The 20,794-nt window shown below is 44.1% G+C and overlaps 1 protein-coding gene across 1 annotated transcript in view; it reads left to right on the top strand.

Annotated features, from left to right (window-relative positions):
* Window positions 1-20,794, top strand: part of MYO1E (myosin IE) — a 194,153-nt gene that overhangs the window by 64,515 nt on the left and 108,844 nt on the right. The window contains exon 2 of the mRNA XM_037502590.2: window positions 19,986-20,129. Within this exon, the coding sequence (XP_037358487.1) occupies window positions 19,986-20,129 (144 nt within the window). The remainder of the gene's footprint in view (window positions 1-19,985; window positions 20,130-20,794) is intronic.

Raw genomic sequence — 20,794 nt, 5'->3', positions numbered from 1 at the left:
CAAAAACCAAAGCCCCTTATCTTTATGTCTGCATTTCTCTCCCTTCCTGGCTTCTCTCTAGAAAGGACAAATGTGGCAAAATCTTACAAATTGGTAACAGGTAGAATTCTTTGTGTACTTTTATAACTCTTCTGAAGTGTTGGCATTAATTCAAAGTAAAATGTTCAAAGGGACATACTTTCACTATCTTACAATCAAAAACAAGCACAATGAACAAAAACCCAATTGTGACCTCGACCCCAGAAGGGTGGGCAGTAGCTGAAAGACCTGGGATGAGATTGCCATCCCGTCTTCCCCTCGCCCTCACTCCCAGATCTCATCTCCCAGAGGATGTAGAAGATTCCTTCAGAGACACCAGCCCGCAGGTCCTGTCTCTCTTTTCTAGGGCAGTTGGCCTGCGGCACCAGTGTTCTCCCCACTGCGGCCGCCCAGGGCCAAGAATCCTCTCAGTGCTAGTAATGGTGCCACAAATTGAGGTCAGTAGGAAAACAGATCTGTTTCGGGTTGGATGTCGCTTATCAGGCGATGAGTGAACAGAAAAGAATGCACCCAGTCAAGGGGTGGCCTGTGAACTCTGGGTTTGGTTCTGAATATCCTTGTGATGCCCAGCACCGAAAACAGGAAACATCAGTTAAAATGGGAAACCGCTGTGGGCTGAATTACTGTAATTCCCCCTCTTACTTGGAGTTGGCATGGAGTAGGGCCTCCAGCCACAGCCTGACATCTCCTGCTTCTCTATGCCTTGATGATTTTGCCCTTTCTTTAGGGTGGTGCGTTACCAAGCTGAGAGGCTTTTAGCCTGGAATTGCTACCTTTAAATATGCTTAGTAATTGTGTTTTTAAAGAGATGTTTGTTTTTCCCCTGTCTCTGGGTTAAAAGCAGTCTAGCTCTGCTGCTGGTTTTGGTTCCCTCCTTCTGCCCCCTCTTGATTTCTAAGTAGGCGAGATCGAGCACACGGAGAAACTCACAGCCCAGCTTAATAATAACCCAGCAGTAAGTGGCATAGACATTATCTTGCTAGACGGGTAAACAGAAGGACTTTCCCCAAGGCTGATGAGCCCAGCCAGAAATTTGCTTTTTAGTCCTCCCCCATCTCTAGCAATTCTGGGGTGTCCTCTAAAGTATCAGAGAAATTCTGGCAGCTCAGCCAGGCTGTAAACTGAGGAGGCAATTCTACCTGCTCCCTGTCCTCCTTTACCAAGTTGCTTCAGGAACCTCATGGGATGATAAATGACCTAGCAGTGAGACAGCAGAAGCAATGTACACGTTAAAAAGTGGTGTTATTGCTTCTCTTAACGCGCTGAGGATGTAGCTAGAGTAGTTTGTGCCTGTTCCAAGACAGTTTTTCTGTGTGACCTGAGCTGTAGCCTCTGACGGAGATTCCGTCTTGGCTGCCTGTTTCCTGCCTCTCTTGCCAGGTACTCAGTCTTGTGCGGTCTTGCCTCCACTACCTCTATTTTTCCTGTCTATTATTCTAGTTGTTTGTTTCTCATTTTCTCTCTCACGAATGAGAAAGTCTGTTGAAAGTGGGTGCCTGCCTGTGGTCTGCAACTGGTAACTCAGTAGCTAGAACAGAGCCAAGCTTCTCATAGGCACGTAACTATTGGAATGGATAAATGAACAAATGGATGAAATGCTTCCCTTCCCCAGTTTCCTTATCTTCCTCTGCTTTTCCCTGTTTTGCAGAGTCTTGTCTGCGCCTGTGCAGTGCTTTCTTCCTAGTCCAGGGAGGATTCCCAAACTGGTGTTCCTGGCCCATCCTTGCTCCTCTTGGAACACCAATGCCTCCATGGAAAAGCCAGAAAAAAGGATTATGAGTGTAGATTCTGGAAGCAGAGTAGTTGCTCACTGGTAGTTGCTCTGGAGCAGGTGATGTAACTTCTTTGTGGCAGGCTTTGTCATCCCTAAAATGGGGGTTAATAATAATGCTGACTTACAGGTTTGTTGGACAGTAAAGGACTTACTAGTTAAAGAATGTTGCTTCAACTAAATAGCGAGCCCTCAACAGAGGGGCTCTGTTGTCCAGAGTATACTGTTCACTGGACAGAAGTTTCACTCTAGCACAGAATTCTTTCTGGTAAAATGAGGTGACTGCTTTCGACCTTTTTATCATGGGGAACTAATCCTGAACTGTTTTCTCTGTACACCAGTGAAGTGCACAGTACTCCTTGCCTGTGGCATTTGGACCAGGGTACTTATGCTTCCCTGCTAGCCCCAGAAAAGTAGCTTTCCCAGGCCAGAAAACATGCGGTGCCCCCTTGGTCTGCAAACTCCCATTTGCTCACCACCCCTGAGCTATAGTGAAACCACCCGATGTGATACAGGTTCACTCCTGAAGTAGTATCTTAGAAATTCAGAACCTCCCTTGGCTGTGTAGGTGACTGAGGCAGCAGATAGCAAGCCACGTTCAGTAAGAAAAGACCCCCTGAAAGGATAGGCCTGTGCTCAGTTTGCAATCTTGTTTGTAACTATAGCAATGTCACAATTCTGTTGAGATTTTCATCACACTGGTCAGGAAATTCATAGTGAAGGTTACTACAGCAACCTTAACTCTGCTCTGGAAAGCAGAGTCCTAACAATGGGCCCTTTCAGAGTCTGGGCCCCAGTGCTGGGCAGTGATTCAGTCTATTCAAAACACAATGGGCAAAGCAGAATAGAAAGGAACTACACATTGTTTCAGGCCTCCCATTGCCATCTGTGGCCTGGCGCATTGTTGTCCGTGCTTGTGCCCAGCTTTACTTTTGTCTCTCCGGTAATCAGCTTTTTATTCCCCACCTCAAATGCCTACCAGTTGAAGTTCATTTCAAGGAAGTTTAAATAAGAATAGCAACAATTTCATAGTGGTGTACAAACTCCCAGCCAGAGAAAAACTTGAAACACAGTTAAGAAAGGGTGATTCAGACCTTTAATTTGGAGACCAAGGGAACACGCGTTGGGTCTGCTTCGAAATATTCAAACTACTCTTCAAAATTGATATAGTTGCCGTGAAGTCCTGTATAAAAATGACAGTTCTGTTTTTATTTATTTTTAAAGATTTATTTATTTCTTTATACAAGAACTGAAGTACAGGCCAGATGCGTGGGAGGATGAGCAGATTCACCAGAGACAGACTGGGAAACAGAGCAGGCAGACTGACGAAATACACTGCTAAGGGGAGCAGCGGGCGAGACAGGAGAGGTCTGCCACGCCATGTGGGACCCTTGCCAGCCGGCTGGGATCGAACCAGCTCTGCAGAAGCTGTGGACAGCTTCACAGTGCAGTGCTAACCGCCTGCGCCACCAGGGGAGGCCCAGTTTTGTTTTTAAGGGTGAAAATTTGGAATGACGTAAAATAAAGTTATACCCTCTCATTAATCCCAGCCATGCAAAACCCACTCCTCATAAGAAATTATTGTTTTACTTCATTTTTTTAAACAAGAAAGTGTCACATAAGTTTTTTGAAGCATGATTTAGCCATTTATCACGTGAGCTGTAGTTATACCTAGCAGAAGGATTAGGGTTTCCTTAGAATGGAAGTTGGAAGGAAACTTCCAACTTTTAAAAAAAAAATTTGCTTTAGAGCATTTATGGTATTTTATTTAGTCACACTGCTTGCCCTATGATCAAACAACATTTCTCTGTTGTATATTTAAATCTCTAGGACTGTTTTATTTCCTTCCCTTTAATGTTTCCCGAATGTTTAAGTCATTTGCCTTTTATCCTTCTCAGCATCTCAAGCTATTTCTCTTTTCTGACCTTTGTCCTTTTCTTGCTCCACTTTTTTTTTCTTGCTCCAATTTTTTTAAAAGTAAATTCAAATGAGTTTTCCTTCTAAGTGCAAAGCTAGCAGCTACTTTCAATATCCTCAACCCAGCCAACTTCCATTAAACAAATGGTGAGACCATTGCTTTTGAAGATGACACGTGGTCATTTCCAGGTATCTTCGGGTGTTGGTGATTGGATCAGTAAGTAATGCTGTGCTTTTGGCCCCACTCCCAGGAAAAGAGGGGTCACAGCCAGGGAGAATATTGGGACTACTCGTGCTACTTTTCCTCATATTTTGGGTCTGAGGGCTCAGGCAGAAAGGGACTTTTATGCACTGGGGAGCATAGTTCAGTACAAATCCTTTCAGCATCCTTGTAAGCAGAAACCATGCAAATGTTTTTGTAAATTCACTTGTGGTTGTGTTGGCAGTTTTGAGCACCACCTCTCTGTGAGATGGTGATGTTGCCATCTATTTCCTGCTCACTCTCCTGCCCAAAATTGAGCACACCATTTTCTACATAAGTACGGGGCACACCCTTCCCCATCTAGTGGGGAGATAAGTCTCCCCTGCGCAATTTCACACATAAAGCATTTCTCATATTCCTGGTGTGGAATCATCTGTGTCCCTGTTGACTCTGGTTTCTGTCCCCCCTAGGACAGACTCAAGACCAGAGTTTCCTAACTGCTCCTGAGTTTGTGGAGCTGAAAGTAGAGGGTTTGACTTTGGAAACTAGGTAACCAGGTAACAGTTCCTAGCTGCCATTGTTTTGGCAATGGAGAACTATTTTCTCTATTTTACCTGAGTAAGAATTTCTATGAGGCTATTTCCAACTTACTTGAGTATCCTCATTGTGATAAGAGGGGACACCTTTGCCACAAAGGAAAACCATCATCTATTTTCAAAAGAATTTTTAATAAGTAGCTGCTTAACTGAAGCCCAGGGTGTAGGGCTTTGTTTTGAAGCGGTGAGGAGAGCTTTGAAAGGTGAGAGGCTGATGCTCAGAGTCTTGGGGCAGCCCTGATGAACTGTTTTCTCAGTGTCACTGATGCTTCTCACTGCACCTGTTATCTGTCTGACTTCATCCTGTCAGTGTGCCTACAGCGCCCCTTTGTTCAGAGCAGACATCTCTGTTCTGGAGCCCAGGTATCCTTCATCCAACTGCCAATGTGGGACCCAAGGGCTGCTTCAGTTGCTGCATATGGAACTCTCTGAGGGCCTCCCTGGTGGGCAGAGGGTTAAGTCTCAGCACTATGAAGCTAGCTAACCCACATGGCACAGAAGACCTCTCTTGTTTCTCCCGCTGCTCCACTCAGCAGTGTATTTCAGTCAGTCAGTCTGCCTGTTCTGCCCCCCAGTCTGTCTCTGGTGAATCCTCTCACCCACCCCGCCTCACCTCTGGCCTGTACCCCAGCTCTATGTATGCATAAATAAATAAATCTTTAAAAAAAGAGAGAGAGAAACTCTGAGATATTTTCAGTGTGGGGAATCCATTTCTTTTGTCTTCTCCCATAACCTCCATAGAAGCTGCTATGGATTTCAAAACACATCAAACCAAGTACAGACAGGGTATACAGATCTGGTCCCTTCTTTCTCTCCCTTCTTCCCTCCCTCCCTCGCTCTTCCCAGCATTCATCTATTACACGGAATACATATTACCTCCCTCCTCCTACAATTCTTCTGAGACTAAATGAAACAAAGCATCTAACACAGTGTTGGACAAATAGTGCTCCAGAAAAGCATTGCTCATTCCCTATTCCCAAGTATTGTAGAGCACACCTCTTGATGATTTGGGTTGCCTTTTTGATGCTGTTATATTTCATAGAATACAGTAAGCAATGGGTAGCAATCACCACAAATTTCCTTGGATTTTCTTTGGAGTCGTGAACTTTAAATTGATGTGACCCACCCACGCCCTGTGATGACATTGGGCACATGATTTCTTTTTTTTTTTAAAGATTTATTTATTCATTTATACAAGCACTGGGTACAGTCAGAAGCGTGGGAGGGTGAGAGAATTCACCAGAGCCAGAGCGGGGAACAGAACAGGCAGACCGATGAAGTACACTGCTTAGGGGAGCAGCGGGCACGGCAGGAGAGGTCTGTGTGCCATGGGGACCCTCGCCAGTGGCCAGGGATTAAACTGGTGCCACAGAGGCTGCGGGCGGCTTTGCAGCCCAGCGCTCAACCGCTGCGCCACCAGGGGAGGCCCTGGGCACGTGATTTCTGCAGAAGAAAGTTACTATTGGAAGGAAGAGCACCATGTTTCACAGTCAGAGATTTCTAATTAGGTTCTAGTTTTCTAACTTCTACTGGCATTTCACCCAATCTTCTGGAAATCACCCCTCTCCTTTACCATCTAGTTTCTGATGTTTAAGCCAATGCATTGACTCTTATTATTTCCCTCACACAGAAGTCTTTATCTTGGGTGGGAAGCAAAGAGTTCTAGAAAAGTGGCCCCTAAGGTGACCCATTTGCCTTGAGGATAACCCATTGGGAAGCAAATATTAAAACTTCCATTGTTATTTATCTTAAAAATAGGAAGAGAAGAGATTAAACTCTTCCAATATATAATATTTGGATAGACAAGATCTTTGTGCAGTCTGAATGTCAGAGAGTCAAAGTTCATAAATACAATGTTTATTGTTTGATCAGTTTAAAATATTTAAATGCCTAGACTCATTTGATTATGGTAAGCATCCAAAATAGTACCTGATTTTTCTTCCCAGAATTTCCACTGGGGATAAGCACCTTTGCTGCAAGTTTGCTCAGGAGGGTCTGGCAACAGAGAGCCCCATGATGCTGGGCTGAGAGCTGGGAAACCTGAGTTCTAGTCCTGGTTCCCCCACTGCACAGCTGGCACCTCTCCAGGTCTCAGGTTTCCTTACCTCCAGAGTAAGAGCTTTGCACTGGCCTCTCAATAGGCAAGGCCCCTTGCAGCAATACAATTTGAAGATTCAGACTGTAAGTATATGAGTATTCTGTCCCTTTTTTGCCCCTCTTTCTTTGTACTTTATTTAAGCACCTCCATTTTATTATTATTATATATTTTTTGCTTATAAGCATCAGTCTGTTACTCAGTCTTTGCTCTATTCTTTATCACTGGCTTCCCTTTTAGTTAGCCTGTTAAATTCCCTCTGTGTCTCCTCTGGCAATGACTATTCTGCTGGAGTAGGTCCCTATTCTAAGAGATTCCTGGGCTCAAATGTGAAGTTCAGTATTTCTGTATTGAATTCTATCTCTGTTATTACCTTCCTAGCAGCTAGATGAGATGGCAGTACTCCAACACTATCCCTGACCATCGGTGTTTCCAATTCACTTACTATTAACAATCACTTTACTTAGCACTCACAGAGGGCCAGGCAGTGTAGTACGAACTGTCATGTTATCTCATTTAATGCTATCAAAAGTCCTGAAAGGTGGATGCTGTTCTTGTCCCCACTTACAGAAAAAAGAAACTGAAGGTTTGAGATTGGAGTCTTTGTAAATGCCGCTTCTACTGAATGGCTTTGAAATGTTTAGTTTCAAGTCTCCTAGTCTTAAAAGTCTCCTAGTCTTAGGGGTACTAAGAACTCTATTCAGTGAGGATCCCTTCCCTTCAGAGAGAGGGGGTGTCTTCTTTCCCCCGTCTAACCGCTCTTTACCTTACTTTCCAATTTCTGTCTTTGCTTGCTGCTGAACCTTTAGTCTCAAAGGAAGATGATATGGTGCCTGTTCATGGCCTCCCCCCAAACCCTGGAAGGACACAGTAATGAGGTCCTAGGTGAGCTTGCCATGAAGCTGTGTTGATCTTCTAAATGGAATTTCTTACAAATTTACCCCCATTGCTTGCTTACCGAATAGGGACTAGAGAGGGTGCACAACAGGCAGGAGACCCAGAAACACAAGATGCTATTCCTGCCTCTTGCTGCGCAGCTCATTCCTACCCAGTGTGGCTGTCCAACAGATAAATGAGAATTTGGGGCATCTGGAGACAATACCTGCTTTCCTGTCTACCCAGGACTTTGAAGTGAATTATCAATTGTATACATGATTCACCACACCTCCTTTTAAATTCCTTCAGCCCAGCCCCAGTGTGTGTTCCACTCCCAAAGTCAAGGGGTAGGTCTTAAGAAGGAATGGCAACGTGGGTCTGTGTCCCTCACCAGCTGAGGAATGGGAGTAAGAGAGATTGTCCCGGTGTTTGTTTTCACATGTGATGCTCTCTGGAACCTGTGGGACCTTTAGTCACACCAACCCACTTAGTGCCTTCTTTAGTCCTTGAGATGCACCCACAAGACCCTTGTCTTTAACCTCCCCTCCCCCCCAAACATCCAGCCTCTCCTGGTCTGAGATCACAGCTCATTAATATCCTCAGGGCTCCTAGACCAATGCCTCATCGCTACGTTTTGCCCTAGAGGAACAGGGCAACTGTGTGCCATAGATGAAGCCACACCAAGTGGATGAGAGTCCAGATGTGCCCATGCCAGCAACAGAAAAAGGCAGGGAAGATGTCTCGCATCTGTGTTGCTTGGTTTGGGCTTGGGTAGTGACTGGTACTGCACGGATGCCTCTCACCCCTGAGCCTGACTTCTCTCTAGGATTCAGCCTCCTGTGGTTAATCTATGGCTAAGATGTCTATGCCCCTGACTCCCCAGTCACAATCCAGACACTTTTTCCCACTTACCACATCCATATCTGGAAACAGCACTCCTTTTTTTTTTTTTTTTTTTTTTTAGATTTATTTATGCATATGAGAGCTGGGGTATAGCCCAGAGGTTTGAGGGGTGAGAGGACAGAGTGGGAGCAGAACAGGCAGACTGACTGAAATACACTGCTGAGGGAAGGGGCAGCGGACGAGACAGGAGAGGTCTGCTCCCTGGCTGCCCAAGGATCGAACTCGATAGAACTCATGCTGCAGATACTGCGGATTGCTTCATAGTTCTGTGCTTAACCCCTTGCGCCACCAGGGAGGCCCTGGAAACAGCACTCCTAAGCAGGAATGATGGGGCAATGCCTTACCTGTTGCATTTCTGCTTAAGATCCTACTTTATATACACCTCCAGTGGGTCCACCCTGCCCTTTTAAAAAAAATAGGAAAAAAGAGATTTCCATCCACTTTAAAAGCATTTTTAAATTGAATTTTCTCATGCAGATATACCCAAGCAGTTAATTTTTCAGAAAAATTAAATAATCAGAAAACCCATAAAATGTGAGTTGATTATCTGGTATTATTATACTGCCACCATTTTGCATGACATCAATAATACATATATTGACACCAATGCAGAAGAGAGGCCGAGATTGATAGGGGTCCTGGGGGACTATTCTCATCAGGTTGATCACAACTCTGCTGTAGTCTGCTAAGTCTACACATTTTTCTTTTTCCATGGGACAGCATGTGAATTGGGATTTCTTTCTTCCAAGTATGGAGCATTAGTTCATTTTATGTGACAAGAGATTGTTCAGCTACTTTTCTATTTTTATTTCTCTTTCAATCAGTAACATGAACAATAACATGTTGGTCTTTCTAGCTGGTCTGCCTGCATCATTACTTTGGCTACTTAATTCAGTTTAAAAAAACAACAATAACAATTTATTGACCTGCTACTGTTGCTTCAGGGACTATAATATTCAAACCAAACGTTAGGACATACAATCTTGTTAGGATTTTGTTTTCTTGGCTTATGAATCTATTAATGAAACTCCTGCCAGCAGAGATACAAAACCTAAATCCCATTGAGGTTTGCATTTTACAGGTTGCCTTAATTGTGAAGAATAAATGTGCTTCTGGCCTCCACAATGTCACAGAGGTAGTTTATTCTTGAACCAAACCTGTTGATTCTAATCAACTGCTAGATTAGCAAGAAGAATTGCATTCCTCTATGTCTGGACCTTTGTACTTGAAAATAAGAGTGATGACGGAGGCACGTGGAGTGATTGATCAATGTGGTCAGTGTCATCAAACTAACAGAGCCATGGTTGATAAGACAGAGACCAATGTCAGGGTAACTATCATTTGTCCAATTAAAAATGCAAACACAGGCAAAAGTAAAGCAACCATTGTCTTACAAAGAGGGTTCAACCCTTTGATTCATTTTTTTCTATAGTTTGAAATGTCCTCGGGTCAAAACAAGACTGTTACCTTCGTCAAGACAATAGTGGACACATATGAGAAATGTCTTCAGACATCTCTTCTCTTTTGTCTCTTGAACTGAGAGCAAGAGGAAAGCTTTGGAACCTTCTTTCATGCTTGAGGCAGACTTTGGAGTCAGGATCCCCATTTTCCCTTGATAGTTACCACAGAGAGAGACACTTAATTCTGTGTTGAGCTAAGGCTCATCACCCAGTACACCTTGTGCCAGTCACTGCCTTGCATGCCAGGCATGTGGCAGCAAATGGATGTGTTCCCAGGGTCAGTGTCATGGCCCTGAGCTTTTCTGCCTTGTGCAAGGCTGTGGAACACCTGACTGCTTGCTGTGTGGGCTCCAATCCTTTATACACTGTACGCTGTATGCTACTAACTGTCTGCTTCATGGTCTGCTTTTGTGCTTTAAGTGTCTGCTTTTGTGCTGATAAAAGACCCTGACCCGTGGCACATAGTGAAATATGCAGTGAGGCTGTTCTATAATATTAACTTTAGAACAATTACTGCTGATTCCAGGAGCCACCTGCTTTGTTGCATGGGATGGTAGGTATAATGGTTAAGCACAAAGATTCTAGAGTCAGGCAGCCTGCCTTTGAAGCCCAGTTGTTGGAGCTAAGCAAGTTACTTGTCTCTTTGGTTTGCTGCTTGATAAGGTTGAGAGGATTATATAAATTATCACGTATAAAATGTGTCAACCTGTGCTGGTATGTGATGAGGATTAGCTGTTGTGTCAGAAGAAGACTATTTCCCCAAAGGGGAGAGAGCCACCCTCCTACCTTTCCTAGAGGTTGATAGAACAATGCTTGTAGGAATAAATTGCAGGTGCCCAAGAGAGCATTTCTCAACATTTTTCAAAATAAGAACTCACTCTGGGGGACCTCAGAAATGTCCCTCAAGTGCTCAGAGGGGTTTCTGGGGGGAGAGGAATCGAGGGGGGATTTTGGGATCACTGATGGATGGAAAGTGTAGGAGCTTGGAACATGAGTGCAGGATAGTTTCTTCTTGTGAAAACAGAACCTTGGCTCTCACCTACTAATTAAATGGGAAATCTGGTCTGGCCATGTGAGATTTCCCACAGCAGAGAAAATTATGTCATTTCCACTCCCTGTGGCCATACTTGACACTAGCTGAAACGAGCCCAGTGGAGAACACCAGTGGGCCCCCATGCATGCAACGTGGCACTGAGAAATAAGGTAAAGTAGTTACATACAGTCCCGTGTTGTATATTTTAAATCACATGGCTCCAGGGCCTCCCCGGTGGCGTGGCGGTTGAGCGCTGGGTTGCGAAGCTGCCCGCAGCCTCTGCAGCACTGGTTCGATCCCCGGCTGCTCCCCGGCCACCGGAGGAGGGTCCCACATGGCGCGCAGACCTCTCCTGCCGCCCGCTGCTCCCCTCAGCAGTGTACTTCGGTCCTTCTGCCTGCTCTGCTCCCCGCTGTGGCTCTGGTGAATTCTCTCACCCTCCCGCGCTTCTGACTGTGCCCAGTGCTTGTATAAATAAATAAATAAATCACATGCCTCCATTATTTTAATACATATTGAAGAAATAAAACTAATACACCAAGCTGGTGATTTTATGAAGATGATTGTTTAGGACTTTGCCATATTATAAGGACAGGTCAAAGAAAATTTTGAAGTATAGAACTGACGTGGCTTGGATATAGAAAAGTAAAAGTAGCTGAAAATGACTGAGGTTTAGGAAACATTCAAGTATAATATATGTGAACTAAGGCCAGAGCTCACTGTAATCCTCTGGGGTGGACTGGTAGATGTGGGGGGCAGGGAAGGAGAGAGCACCTTCTGCTTCAAATATTTAATATTGAAGGAATTTTATATTGGAAGAAATGACAATTCTGGATGTGCCTTTACAAACCAAAGAGGATATTACTTTGCTTTGCAAACTTGAGGCCTGGTGGTGGCAGCTTGTTATGGGCGGTGTGTCAGCTAGGAACTCACCCTCATCCTGTTTGGGATTGGGAGGAAAGAGGCAGCAATAATTACAAACATTTTCACAGAAAAGCCCCCGAACCAAGTAGTCATCAACCTCACCTATAATACCACTACTCCATGCATGAAGTGCTCTTAATACACAATCCCACATCTTTGGAATAATTCAAATCCTCATAATGTTTTATATCTTTGGTGATGTTAAACAGTGACTTAATATTTGATAGGGGACCTCCGTGGTGGCGCAGGGGGTTAAGTCTCAGCGCTATGAAGCTATTGGCAGCCACTGCAGCACAAGTTCAATTCCCAGCCAGGGAGCTGACCCACATATAGTGCAGCAGACCTCTCCTGACTTGGCCTGCTGCTCCCCTCAGCAGTGTATTTCAGTAGATCTGCCTGTTCTGCTCCCCACTCTGTCGCTGGTGAATCCTCTCAACCCCTGCACCTCTGGCCTACACCCTAGCTCTTGTATGCATAAATAAATCTTAAAAAAAAATATTTGTTAGGTGCTTGTCTAACCCTAGTTAAGTGTGACGGACGTGGCATAATTCATCAGGCCTAAAATGCTACTGGTTATAAGAGAGACATCATTTTTTTATTTGTCTCTGCTTAAAAAAAGCAACAATGCTACAAGTTAAGCTGTGACACAGCATTAGTTACAAGTTACATTCTAATTTCAGAAGGTTAGAGTATCAAAAAATACCTCATATAACTGTTCATGTATGATATTTTAGTCTTAAACTGTTAATATGTAAATCAGATACAGTAAGTAAAAGAAAAGCTGTTTCTGTGCCACCCTAGTGGCCTAGGGGTTAAGTCTCAGCATTATTACTGCTATGGCCTGAGTTCAATCCCCAACCAGGGAGGTGTCCCACATGGCACAGCAGACCTCTCCTGTCTCGCCGCTGCTCCCCTCAGCAGTGTACTTCGGTCAGTCTGCTTGTTCTGCTCCCCACTCCATCTTGGGTGAATCCTCTTACCCATCACACCTCTGGCCTGTACCCCAGCTCTTCTATGCAAAAATTTAAAATTAAAAAAAATCCCAAAAAACTGTTTCTTTTCCTGAAGGCAGCCCATTGTTATTTTAAAAAGAGTTTGCTATAGTTGACATGGAATTACAAAGAAACAAGGAAAACATTGTCATATTTGTATATTTCATTTCACTTTACTCTGAGTACTTTCACATCATTTTATTCCACAGAAAGTAGCTATATGTGTGTGTACAGTTTATAAATATATGCTCAGTAGAAAAATAAAAACATACAGAAAATGCAATTCATGATAATTACATTTTCAGCAACCGTGTTTCCAGATAGATAATTTTGCTCAATATCCTCAATACGCAATTAACAACACCCCCTCCTGCACTTTTAACTGCCCCAGTTATGTTTGCTCTCGTCCTGGAGCACTTCTCCAGGAGAGGAGCAAATGCTTCCAGGGAGGTGGATTCTGGCCAACGCTAGGGAAGAGACCACTGCAGGTAGAGATCCTGGAGCCAGCATCTACATGTCACCTAAAGGATGGTATTGGAAATATGCTGGGACCTCCTTGGTGGCACAAGGCATTAAGACACAACCTATGAAGCTGTCTGCAGCCACTGCAGCACAAGTTCAATCCCCAGCCAGGGAACTACCCACAGGGCGCAGCAGACCTCTCCTGACTTGCCTGCTGCTGCTCCCCTCACCAGTGCACTTTGGTCAATCTGCCCGTTCTGTTCCCCATTCTGTCTCTGGTGAATCCTCTCCTCCCTGCCCCCCCCCCCGCCCCCAGCCCTTTGTCAGTGGGATTAACTGAGATCATGTATGTGGAAATGTCCGTAAATACTGAGCTATTGATTAGGTGACATGTACTTACATGACTGAAACTAATGAGTACCTCTATATTCATCAAACCTCGTCCCCCAAAACACATCGTGTGCCAGCCTCTTCACATACCTTCCCACCGCAGTCCCTCCAAGCAAAGGCAACTTAAACTTAGTACATTATAATCCCAGACCTCACTTGACCCGTTTGTAAAATAGTGGCAGAGGGATTATAATAGTCATGTCTCAGAGGTGTTGTGAGAATTAAATGAGATCATATAAAACATTAGCACATATTTATGGGTTCAGTAAATGTTAATTCCAGTTACCCCAAGGGTTGAGGGCAATGGGTGTGTTTATTGACTACTGGCTGCCCTACCCCCTCTCCCTCCTCACTCTTCCAGAAACACTTCTTTGCACTCTGTTCACTGCAATTCACGTGCTTGCATCAAACACACGTCTTCACATAACTGAAATGGTGGGGGGTTTAAATTCCATAGAGTTGGACTACATGGCAAGCCCAGCACCATTTACTTGTGCCTGGCACATAGGAGAGAAACTATTTTTTTTTCATCATTTGCAATGGAAGTGTTTCATTCCAGTCAAATACCACAAGTGCATAAGGTAGAATTCCCAGGCTGTTAATTAAATTAAGATTAAAGTCTAACAGTTCTGTTCCTTTTCTGTTAAGACTTACTGGGACAGAAAAAATTTCATTAAAAATAAAACAACAAGCTCAGTTTGCCAGCAGGTCAGAGTGTTAGCTTTTGTGCATTGTTGAAAATTAGAATATGGTTTATCTGCTTCTCCAGGCAATATGCTTAGAAGATTGGGGATATTCTAGTCCCAAGATTTCTGGAAATCAGATCTGCTGGCCTGTTGAGCTCATGGACCAGTTACCATCCCAGACATGATGACATCTTGTCCTCCAGACATTAGCTCCCAGTCCGCCTTTCAATCCTGCAGCAACACAGAACCCAGGCTTACACTGAAAAGCCCAGCTTTGGATTTTTTTTTTTTTTTTTTTTTGGTGGGACCCTCGCTGGTGGCCAGGGAACAAACCAGCACTGCAGAGGCTGCGGGCAGCCTCGCAGCCCAGCGCTCAACTGCTGCGCCACCAGGGGAGACCCCAGCTTTGGATTTATGTGAGGACCTAACACCTCTCCCAGAAAGTGTTCAATTATAGTGGCATCATTTTCAATATTTCTATTTTTAAATTTTACTGATACATGTTTATGGTAAGATGAAATGTAAGCAGTTCAGAAAACTTATTTTTTTATTTTTTTAAGATTTATTATTTATTTATGCATACAAGAACTGGGGTACAGGCCAGAGGTGTGGGTGGTGAGAGGATTCACCAGAGACAGAGTGGGGAACAGAACAGGCAGATCGACTGAAATACGCTGCTGAGGGGAGCAGGGGGCGAGTCAGGAGAGGTCTGCTGCACCATGTGGGTAGCTCCCTGGCCGGGGATCGAACTTGTGCTGCAGAGACTGTGGATAGCTTCATAGCTTGCGTCTTAACCCCTTGCATCACCAGGGAGGACCAGTACAGAAAACTTTTAAAATGAAGAGGCCACCCTTCTCTCCAAATCCCAGGCTTTCTCCCTAATAAAACCTTGTTATTTCATGATAACAATTATTACTCCTTCAAAAAAATCTAACAGATGTGGTCATTCTCTATCTCACATGTAGATTGCTATTTTCATGTGACTGTATCTTGCAGGCCTTTCCATATAATTGTAAGCAGATTCCTTTTGACATCTGCGTAGAGCTCCTTTGCAAGATGTACTGTATCTGAGTCCGTCCTACAGGCTTTGCTAAAAGATTCTTGCTACCCTGTAACCTTTATCTTGGCATACTTGGTATATTATGAAGTAAATCCCTTAAAATACAATTGTCTGTCAGAGTCTATGAATCTTATTTTTATTAGTGTACATGCTCTCTAGTGTGTGCTTATACACACACACATATTAGTCTCTGTGACTAAAATTTTGATACCTGTTTCCAAATTGCTCTCTGAGAATGCTGTGCTGTGTTCTATTCCTGGAAGAATGTAAGAATATTTATGATCATCCCTTCCCACAGACCCTGCAGACACAGGACCCACTGTATTTACACAGCACATTTTACAGCCTCCCTTTTCTGGGCATTTAAAGACTGTCATTACCCAGTGTATGATCTCCTCCCTCCTGGAGGGCCTCAAGAAGAACAGTGTTCACTGGGCTCTTAATGAGAGTGTGCAGAGCTGGGTGAGCACAGCCTGTGGCGGGCAGGCAGTCGGTGTTCCCTGTGCCCGTGAAGGTAGGCTTTCAGGAGGGAACAGTCCCTGCCTTTGTGCGCTGACTCACCTTTGCTCTTCCTGGTCCCCACCCTAGTAAACACACCAGTTAGACGCTCCACTTTGAAAATCAGTATGAGGATCCTCGAGCCAGGTGTGTCCTCCACATGAGGGACTCTTGTGTCCTGGTGCCACCACCTAGATGTGAAGGGCAAGCTAGGTCATTATGTGGATATGGGTGTACCCCACCTTCTAGAACTTGTGTGTGCATCCACTGCTTTTAATAAGCAGAAATGTCCTCAGAAAGTAAATGTAGACCTGAGAATGTCTGCACTCAATGCTGTCTGATGGGAAAGACCTTTCTCTTAGTAACAGTGGTGGGGGCGGAGAGTGACATCATCATCATCGTCATCATCAGCATCTCACTGGCATCGGCATCGTCTCTCGCTGCCTGCCCTGACCTGGGGGGTGGAGGGAGGAAGAAGGACAGGGATCGAGGTTATTTGCCTCAGAACCATAATTCATGTTCTCACAATTCTGAGACAGTAGTTTGCAATCTGCAGCCACTTTCAACCTATGCTTCTGAGGACATTGTCCTGCATTGCAAAATGCTTATCTTTCCCACTGTATTTTCTACTTAGTCCCACAGTCAGTGGCTGTGTCCCAAGGAAGGACCCTGGAAAGGACCCTGGATCGCTATGATCCAAACTCTCTTGTCCACTGTAGAAAAATCGAAAACAGTTTTTTTCTGTTTCGCTGTGGGAAACTTTTAAACTTCTCTGGCTGGGATGTGAGCCTCCAGTCCATGTTTGGCCACTAGCTTCTCCGGTCAAGTTCTCACTCTGTACTAGAACGTTCCAGGGCAGCCCTAGCCCAGCTAGGGTTCTGATCTTGTCCTCCACAACATGGGCAAGTCAGCCTTCCTCCAAAGACTGATGGTCCCCACTCTCCCCACATACCTCCTCTCACTCCTTTTCTCTTATGAATTGGGGTGATTGGTGTTCATTGTTATTCTTTGGTCAGGAGAAGAAGAGGTGAAAGGCATAATAAGGGGCAGCTAATAAGGACAGAAGTTACAATTAGAAGACCTTGGGAAATTCAGTTTTTTCATTGTAACAGAGAGATAATAATACATGGGATGGGGGGTGGTTGCCAAGACTGAATGAATATGGCTTGGATTGCCTGGGAGGGGAGAGAGATTGAGAGAGGTTGACAGAGATTGAGAGATTGAGAGAGAGGTTGATTTATGACCAATTTGATATCGTGTGCAAATAAAAAATCACTCCATTGTTTTGTTCTCTGATACGAAGAGAAGGTGAGTCATTAACAAAGACAGTTTTTTGTTTTTATTTTTAAATGATGATTTCAGTTTTGGAAATGGTCTATCATTCTGTTGCCATCTTAAACTTTAATGGGTGGAAACATCCACTAAGTCATTAAGGAGAGAGTGTAAGAAACCATGACGTTTGGGATATTTCATCATCACAGTGACTTCATTCACATCTCATCTTTGCTACTTACTGTTTTGGAGATGTTTCCTTTCATGTAGCATGGGGAATGTTAACCCCTTCCTCAGACTTGTTTGGAACAGTGAAAGGAACCAACATAAATCAAAGGACTCACAGCCTTGCAACTGCAATAGGAGGAGGAGAGGACCTTTGACACGGTGGGGTGGGACCCCGACACTGGCTGGCTTACTTTGCGAAGGCGGTTTCTATGGATCGATAGAGCATGTACACTATGACAGGGCCTTCAGTTCTTGTCCTTTGTAGAAGTTAAATAGCTTATTAACTGCTCTTCTGCTTTGTTCAAGTACAGATCTATATATATTCTCCAAAGAGAAAACATTTTTGGTTTCTTATAAGTAGCTGGATTTTTATTGGAGTTGTAAACAGATCACTGCACCCACTGGTTAGTTGCCCTGGGACTTTAGTTTTCCACGCAGAGTAACTCTTGTGGGCACTCAGAAAGAAGAGCCAAGCGGGAAAAGGAGGGTGGAGGACGAGGGGAGGAGTCACCGGGAATCTTTATCTGGTAGGAAGTAGATTGAGATCTAGTGAGTCATGTTGTGGTTAGTGCTTTCCCTCTTTTTCTTCTTTGCCATAAGAGGAAAAAGGAGTGGTGCGGTCTGAGGTAATTTTGTAGCATTGAGGCTGCATGTAGTTCTTTTTTTTTTTTTTTTTTTAAGATTTACTTATTTATTTATTTATACAAGCACTGGGTACAGTCAGAAGCGCGGGAGGGTGAGAGAATTCACCAGAGCCAGAGCGGGGAGCAGAGCAGGCAGAAGGACCGAAGTACACTGCTGAGGGGAGCAGCGGGCGGCAGGAGAGGTCTGCGTGCCATGTGGGACCCTCCTCCGGTGGCTGGAGAGCAGCCGGGGATCAAACCAGTGCCGCGGAGGCTGCGGGCAGCTTTGGAACCCAGCGCTCAACCGCTGCGCCACTGGGGAGGCCCTGCATGTAGTTCTGAGAAGGCGAAATATATCAAGTTGTCCTCTGCAAGGCAGCATGGGTGGCAAGCCTTCCAGAACCCCCTTCCGAAGCTCAAACCCATGGCCCTGGTATGCTTTTTCTAGGGTGGATGGTTTTTAACGGTTGCATTTTCCAGAGCTTCTTAGAATTTGCTCTTGTCAAAGGACTTGTGTCTCTAATGGAGAAAATTTCAAACAGTTTTTAAAGGTGAAATGTAATATGGCACCCATCGTTCTTCCTTTTACTTCCCACTTCTCTGGAAGAGCTTCCTTTTGCCTTTTCACACTCCAGCTTTGATGTCTGAGCAGGACCTTTCTAGATACCCTTATTCATAATTTTTCTCTCCTTTGCCCAAACTACCCCCAAAAGTGAACTCCCTAGAAGGGAACAGGGGACAAATATCACTAGTCCACACCAACCACACTCTGCCATTGCATAACACATCTAGTAAGAGATTGGATGTCTTGAGGGGAGGGAAATCTTTTAATACCTTGCTATCTAATATTTGCCGATTTTTCATATGTATTAGCTTTTTGGCCCCAGTGAGTACAGATTATATAATGAATATTCTTCCTCCTCTAGCCTCTTGGCAAATTCAAAATTATCTTAGATGCCCTTCAAATGGAAACTACTCCAGAAAATGATGTCAGTATCTCCCAGGACAAAGCAGTCTCCCTCCACTCTGGGAACACCTGTTTTACCTGTGTTTACCTGAGGACTGTCACTGACACATGAATCACCCCCGCCTGTATCCATCTGTCCCCAGTGTAGCCACGGTGTCCCCATTCCTCCTGACCCCAGGACTTGCATGTAGCTGAGCTTTCAGGGAAGCTCACTGAGAAATGCCGAGTAAGGGAGCTCTGCAGGCTACAGGGGCTTCAGAGGCCTCCCTGCTGTTCAGTTGTAAATGCAAGGAGTTCACCTGGGCCATGGCTGCTGTTATCCCAGGAGGCCATGGGGCCAGAATGTATGTCCATACATTCTGTCAGCACATTTAGGCTGTCCTGTCGGCTTCCTCATTAGTGTAGCAGCAACCAGTCATCAAAATGTAGCTTATCCCTTGAATGTGAATGGCCAGTATCACATTGACAGTGATAAATTGATGGAGAGAAAATAATTTAGGTGATTTGAGAACTTAACAATTTAACCTAACCATTGTGTGGTACATAATCTTTCCACTTTTGAGTTCTGTCACATAATTTTAAAACAAGTCTAGAAAGTTTCGAATGTTTTGCTTGTTTTCACTGATAAATTCCACAAAACAGTAAAGTTGAAGAACTCATCAGAGACCATTGATCATTGATCATTTTATATCCTAGATCCTGTTTGATATTTTGCATATGTTATTGAATCCCCACTGCCGCTCTATGGACTGAGTCTCATTTCTTGTATTATACAAAGGAGAAAAGAGAAGCATTTAAGTGACACATTAAGCTTAGGTGACTTTTCCTCACTTCGCTTGGTCTGTACGTAGAAATGAGTCCAGGTCTATTGGTGGCAAAATCTTGGTTCTACTGCATTTGATATGAGGACTATTTGGAAAACTAATGGCATTTTTACCTTATTCCAGGATAAAGTAAACTATCCTAATAATGCTGTGTTTTGTGTTTGCAGGGAAGCAAAGGTGCCTACCGGTACCACTGGCAGAGCCACAATGTCAAGCACAGTGGTGTAGATGACATGGTCCTACTTTCTAAGATCACAGAGAACGCCATCGTGGAGAATCTAAAGAAGAGATACATGGACGACTATATTTTTGTATCCTTTATTGGTTTCTGTGGACAGTTCTGTAGAGGATGACAACATCTGTGCTAAAATGTGGCTTTACTCATAGGGTAAGATGATCCACCTGAAGTTCTGAACATGACATTTTCACCATTTCAGAATGTGGCATTGTACTTTTTTTGTCATTTGGTTCAGAAAGGGCACGGATGATGCTAAATTATTTTCCTGACATTTCACAAAATCAAGATGCCTCCAGTATTCATTTACTTGAATCAATGGCCCGGCACTATGAATGTGCTCTAGCCAGGCACATGGTGTCTGAAGCCTCTGCTGTTCCTAGAGAAAGTCCAGATCTGCAGAGTTCTATCGATAGTGCTCCCTAATTGCAAAACAGAGGCAGTTAAGCCCAGACTTAAAAGGTTTCAAAAAGATTTCCTCATGCAAAAAATATGCGATTTTGTCAGTTTTTCTGCATTCTTATGTTTACTGAAGGAAACACGAGCAGTGAAGATCAACTATTGAGCATGCCTGACATTCTTGACTCGTTCTTTATGTTTCAATTTTAGCTTGCCAGATGCTATTTTTTATAGGGCTTTTCAGAATTCAGAATGGAAATTGGATTCAAATGTGTGTCGACTTCATTATGAACAGAATTGATATTTGCCTAAGTTCCTGCAGGATTCAGGAATTTTGTTTGG

Source organism: Talpa occidentalis, unplaced genomic scaffold (assembly GCF_014898055.3).
Source record: "Talpa occidentalis isolate TD23 unplaced genomic scaffold, MPIMG_talOcc4v2.1 talOcc4.11, whole genome shotgun sequence".
Classification (NCBI taxonomy): Eukaryota; Metazoa; Chordata; class Mammalia; order Eulipotyphla; family Talpidae; genus Talpa; species Talpa occidentalis.
The sequence above is the reverse complement of the archived record's forward strand: the minus strand, read 5'-3'. Positions and strand labels throughout refer to the sequence as shown.